We start from the raw sequence: 6,262 nt of genomic DNA, 5'->3' as shown, positions 1-6,262 counted from the left end.
CAGGGAATGGGGGTTGCCATCAGTTCATCATATGTTGTTTGTGCTGCTCCCTCCTCGGGGGGAGGACTCCTCACACTCTGCCCCTGCTCCATCATGGGGTCCCTCCCATGGGAGACAGTCCTCCACAAAATTCTCAAATGTGAGTCCTTCCCATCGGCTGCAGTTCTTCACAAACTGCTCCAGAGTGGGTCCCTCCTGAAGGTGCAGTCCTTCAAAGGAGCAGCCGGCTCCAGCATGGGCTTCCCACGGGGTCACAGCCTCCTTTGGGCATCCCCCCTGCTCTGGCGTGGGTCCCTCCCCAGGCTGCAGGGGGATCTCTGCTCCCCGTGACCCTGCCCTCTCACCACGGGCTGAGGGGAACCTCTGCCCCAACCCACCTCCTCCCGCCTTTCCTCACTGACCTGGGCGTCTGCCTGGCTGTCTCTCTCCCATCCCACTCCTCTCTCCACTGCAGGTCTCTCTTTTTTTTTCCTCCCCCCTACTACATACGTTAATCACAGAGGGAAGTTTCTCGCAGCTCACAGGAGCCATCCCCATGACCCCCATCCCCCCACCTTCTGCTAACCCCCTTTTCACCCCCCAAACACTATTTCAAGTTGTCAGTTAAAATTCACTAAATGAAGGTCAAAACTACTTCACTTAGAGGTGACTGTTCCCTAATTAATATTCAGACTTGGGCAGCTGAAATCATCTTTCAAGTGAATAAATATTTGCCCTGTAAAAACCACTGTTCTAACTGTAGTAGGTAGCTGTCTTGGAAGTTCCTCGAGCTGATCCCTTCCCTCGCTGTGACTTTTCAAAAACACAGCTGGAACATGTTGATTATGTGGTGCAAAGCAAATTTACATAGTTGTCTGTGCTGCACTGCTGTGTTGCATAAGCAGCTGGCTTATTCTGTAGCTCTTGAGCATTTTGATAGCAACACGTTCCATTTAAAATACATATTCACACTTTGTAAAAAATGAAAAAGGTAACAATAGTATCGCTGTCAGAAGACAATTCTGTAGTCGTGTATCCCTCACTGAGGATACATGTTCTCCTCCTACCCATGGTAGTCCCTGTTTTCGTGTCTCCTATGGCCTTAGCATCTCATAAAATACCTGGTTACTCACTCAGGATTTATGAAGCCCTAAATTCCTGTGGCCCTCCCAGTGTTCTGCTCAGAGGTCATGAGTGGTGTGCTCTGATTGATCGGCCAGCTGATGAGCTACAACAGACCACATCGAACTCCGATTACAGGATTTAAGTGGTACTCCCTTGGTGTTCTGTCCTCTGAGTGGCCATGGTGTCCATCTGTTGTTGTGCCATCGTTCCCCCCTGATCTTTTGGTATATCCAAGATGCCTATTAAGTGTAGGTTTAATAAGTCAGGTTCTTACATTATTACAGGGGAAATTGATAGTCATTACCTAAAGAATAGCATCAATATTTTTCACGATAAAACTGAGGGAGTTGACTAACCGTAGGTATATTTTTATCAAGATTCTTAGATTCTTAAAACCCACAAATTTTAGTATTAGCATTATGTTAAAAAATGTATATATATATAGGTAGCTTCTAGTTAAAACATACAGATGCAAGCATGTATCTCAGCTTCCTGAGAGATTTAATAAACCATAGAAGTAGCAGACGGTAAGAGAATTCGGTTTTAGAATGGCAGCATATTGTGCATATTGGTTGCATCAGTCCCACTTTAATGTTGTCACCTTTTCATAATAGCTGGGGTTTGCATATATTTAGTGCAATGCTTATTCTGATCGTGCAATTTACGCAGTTTTCAGTATCTTACCTAAGCTTTAGATTCTGATTGCTTTTCCGAGAGATTTCTTCTTTATTTCAGCCAGTAGGAGGTTATCCGGGCTTGTTTTGTCTTTTGGTGTGGGCTGTTTAAATTTGCCAGAGAAAGTTGACTTCATGTTAGGCAACTGGCATGGGGTGATGTGGAGAGGAAGAAGCGTGATCAAGGAGCCAAATTTGTGGGTTTGATTAGTTTTCAGTTGTTGGATTGGATCTGGTTAGTGTTCAGTTGTTTATTTTTATATGGCTCCCTAATTCTTGGTCAGCTGTTGGTTACAGGCAGAGGTTTACCCAAAATTGGCAAGATGAAAGGGGCAATAAATGATTCCTGCACATGCAACTGGGATAACCTAGATGACTGCAAACTCCTTGTTGGAGGAGACTAGTACAGACCCCTCTCTTTTACCCTTCTGTCACCACATACACTTCAGGGAAATGTAAGGGGATTTGGGGCTGAAAAGTCCAAAGTCTGAAGATAGCCATGCAGGGATGGAATGAAGGCTTGCATCTCAAGTTTTTTGTAACTTTCATTATTTGGCAAGAGCCTTGTTTCGCCTTGTTTCATGTTTTCGTCTTCTTAAACGACAAACCAAACCCACCCTTTTCTCTCTGCAGGTCTCCTGCAAGCGCAGAATCTCTTAACGCAACTACCTCAGCAAAGCCAAGCCAACCTCCTGCAGTCTCAGCCAAGCATCACCCTTGCCTCGCAGGTCAGGCTTATTTCTACAGTTCAGGGGGTGCTTTGTGGGGATTTAAGCTACGTGAGGGAATGGACCCGTGTATCAGTTACCAGGGTAGATATTGTACCTATAACGGCGAGTTTGTCTTTCTAGACAGATTCAGTGTAGAGCTGAAGTATTATTAACTTCAGTTTTGTAGTTTCCCCCCTAATGTGCCTCTTCTCATGCATTTAACGTTCTAAACCTTTATTTTTAGCTGAAAAATTCCATGATTTGTATCTTGAGTTAATGGCACTAGAGCATCATTTGATTTCTTGTAAGGCTTTCTTGGATAATCTATGAATCTGTGAAATTCAGAGGAGCAAAATGTGAGCTACCTAAAAACCTCAAAAAGAGAATTACTGACAAGTATCTCTTTTTTTTCTAAAGATTGCAGTGGTAATCTATCTTTATTGTAGCTTAGTTGTTTTGCTATTATTGCTAAGTCATTGCCAGTCTTATTAGTTACCGTCTGTGAAAGTGAAGAGACTGTTAGAAATGCATTAAAATATTCTGTTAGATATGTGTTAAAATATTAAAGCTCTATGATTAAGCTTTCAGACTGTAAGAAAAGCAATTTTAAGGTTGCACGTGCCTGCAAATCTAATTTTGCTTCACTCTGGGTTTTACTGTGCAGTTTAGTTACATGACTGCATGCTGTTTCTCAAATACCATGTAATATCATACGGTATCTTCCTGCCGACTCGGTTACATACGAGATGTTTTTTTAGTCTGTAATAAGATGCCTGAGTCTATCAGAGCCTTTGCAACCTACATTTTCTATTATATCACCTATAGTATTTTTCATGCACCATGTGGAAAATGGAATTTGTCTCACCACTGTAGTTCATACCTTACTTAGCAGCATGACCCCTACTAAAGATTATACTTGGATTTAAAAAGAAGTATCAAAACTACAAAGGGAAAACGGATTATATAAAGGGAGTGAAGTCAGTAAAGACAAATTGCAGTAATTACCCATTATGTTTAATGTAAATGAAAAAATATTAAAAACCTTTATGGTCTGACACATATATCTGCAATCCTAGAAAGATCATGTATGATCACATTATTTCTCAAGTAATGGAATTATAGACCCTGACCTCCCTCTACCATCTGCTGTGTGCTGCAAAATACTGCACTGACCCAGGGGAAAAACAACATAAGGAGCTACGTAAAGACTGAGCTGTATGTAGGCCGTTCCTTTTGGAACAGCCATTTTTAGACCTGGGCATAGTTTGCACAGTTCTGTAAACTCTGGCTTAGGCTCGAGGCCGTTCTTATTTGCCCTGAAGGAGTCTGTACTTCCAGAACTGGGCATAGGACATAAAAGCATGAAGTCACCTTTACCTAAGAGCCTCAGCTGAACTGAGTAGAATATAACTGAAGTAAACGATTTGTCTCTGCGTCTCAGTTCATCTCCGGCATGTAAGAAGATAGAGTTACGCAACCAAAACATGTTTCCAGTGTTCCTGTTGCACATAAAGCCTGAACTGTGCAATACCAGATCTTAATAGATTTTGTTCGCCTGTGAATGTTTTCCACGATGCTCAGATTTTTTCAAATTCTTACTATTGCTGCACAGCAAAATGCTCTTGTTTGCCAGTGTTCAAGAATAGTGAACCTCATGTGCACGGCCTGGAAAATTAGCCTTTTATATAGAAGAAAAACATGACCTAAAAGGAATTATTTTCTGCAGGTCACCTTTGCTTAATTTCTCCTATCAGCAGTACATTCGGTTCTTACCGTTGCAAGTATCAACAGAGGGGTTAGAGGTAGATCTAGTTGTTTCTTACTGGAAGAGTTGAGTCAGTCACAAGCAATGGCATTAGAGGGGACTTGCCACGTATGCAGCACCTGTATGTGCTCACTGTTCCAAGATTAAATAGGAGACTTGAACCTTTTGGGCTGATGACAACCTGCCACCTCACGCAAGCAGTAAATTCAATTTGAAAATGATTAAAAGGAGATGAATGCCAAGCTGTCTATAAATGATAGAACTGTATCAAGTAAGAGTGTTCAGGCTTTCTTTGAGCAGCTTCTGTAGCCAGCAAAAGTTGTTGGCTATCTGCTGCATTGAACTTCTCCTACTTTTCTTTAATTGGTTCTGACAGAGCCTTTAAAAGGCTGTCATACTAATACAGTTTTCTGGATTGTGATTGCTTGTTCTTGAGAGGAATGTAAATAAATTGGAGGAACTTTCAGATTACTGGAAATGTCAAATTCATGGATCTTTCTCACAGAAAGCTCACATACCTTTTTTTTTTTTTAATTGTTGCTGATTATTCTTCTAAGTCTGATTTTCATCTTTTCCTTGGTATCTTAATAGCCAGCAACCCCAACACGCACAATAGCGGCGACCCCCATTCAGCCAATTCCACAGAGCCAGTCAACACCAAAGCGAATCGACACTCCCAGCTTGGAGGAGCCCAGTGACCTTGAGGAGCTTGAGCAGTTTGCCAAGACTTTCAAACAAAGACGGATCAAACTTGGATTCACTCAGGTGAGACTGCGCTCCTTAGTGCCTGCCAGTGTGGAACCTGAGGTCTCGTCTTTCAAGTCTGGAGGGAGACTACAATTCCACCTTTTCCTAGGAGAACCTTCTTAAGTAGGGTTATGCTCTGGCCTTTATGTAGGGGATTTCTAAGAAATAACAGAAAAAGCCATACATCCATCTTACTTCCCTGTTGGTTTTAAAGCATAGCCATTTTCCCAGCAGGTATGTGCATTTACCAGCTCCAGATGTCATTGCATGTGCGCTATTCATTCTATAGGATGTAAAAAGAATGGGACAAAGCACTTTAAAGCTGCCTTCAGAAGTACAAAGTTCCAAAAATCATACGGCACAATTAACGGCTCTGTGTGTTTAAAAAGTGTATCACAACGGTGGAGTTGCTTTGGATGTCAAAAGGGTTTTATCTCTCAAGCGGATTTTCCTATTAAACATCAATGATTTCTGTATTTAAGGCTTTTGCTAAGGTTCCTAAACAAAACCTGAAAGGGCTGTTCACCTTTGAAGTTCTCTCCTTACAGAGGTGAACTGGAGTTGTGGTTTGTTTTGGTTTGCTTAAAAGCTCAGAAATACCCACAGAGCAGAAGAAAAAGAGTCTTGAACGTACTGAAAATGGTTGTATGAGGAGTATGATTAAAAGTACAAAATGCATTTGTATGTTCCATTATTATAGTGAAGGGAAATGCTGCTTGGATCCAAGAGTGCCCGCTTATTAATATCAAAATTAATTCCTCCCCCCCTCCCCCCCCCAATTAAAATATCTGTCCAGGTAAACACTTAATTTTGACAGGAGTCTGTGGTAAGCATAGGCATGCTTTTGCTAGAAGAAACAGCGTGCAAAAATCACAGTAGGTGTGTAAAAGGCTGAGCTCAGAGCAGTCAATCCAACATATGTGATTTGTTCCCCACTCTGCCCCGGAATAAGTAGATTGACTCTAGCTGAAAGTATGTGCTGAAGTCAGATTTATTTTTCTGGCAAAGTCCTAAATGTTTGAAAAATCAGGGTTCATCATGAAAGTTCCTGGCGGCCTCTTAATTATAATTCAAGAACAGAATGTTCTTAGTGAAGCGCCTTTTGCTGGCGTGCGTGCCTATTTCCCTCCCTGCCTTCCACTAGAGGGAAGCAGGGCAATGCAAGTGACAGGACACACACAAGAGCCAGAACAGAGCAGAACAGAACAGAGTAAAATACAATAGCATCCCCATAGCCTGACTGAGGAGGTTCATGTAGATCT

At 42.0% G+C, this 6,262-nt stretch overlaps 1 protein-coding gene across 3 annotated transcripts in view; it reads left to right on the top strand.

Moving 5' to 3' along the window:
* Positions 1-6,262, top strand: part of POU2F1 (POU class 2 homeobox 1) — a 51,975-nt gene that overhangs the window by 33,116 nt on the left and 12,597 nt on the right. For all 3 annotated transcript variants that reach the window (XM_010150832.1, XM_010150980.1, XM_010150905.1), the window contains 2 exons: positions 2,412-2,506; positions 4,845-5,018. In XM_010150832.1, the coding sequence (XP_010149134.1) occupies positions 2,412-2,506; positions 4,845-5,018 (269 nt within the window). The remainder of the gene's footprint in view (positions 1-2,411; positions 2,507-4,844; positions 5,019-6,262) is intronic.

Source organism: Eurypyga helias, unplaced genomic scaffold (assembly GCF_000690775.1).
Source record: "Eurypyga helias isolate BGI_N326 unplaced genomic scaffold, ASM69077v1 scaffold4710, whole genome shotgun sequence".
Taxonomy (NCBI): Eukaryota; Metazoa; Chordata; class Aves; order Eurypygiformes; family Eurypygidae; genus Eurypyga; species Eurypyga helias.
Note: the sequence above shows the minus strand (reverse complement) of the source record. Positions and strands in the feature narration are given on the sequence as shown.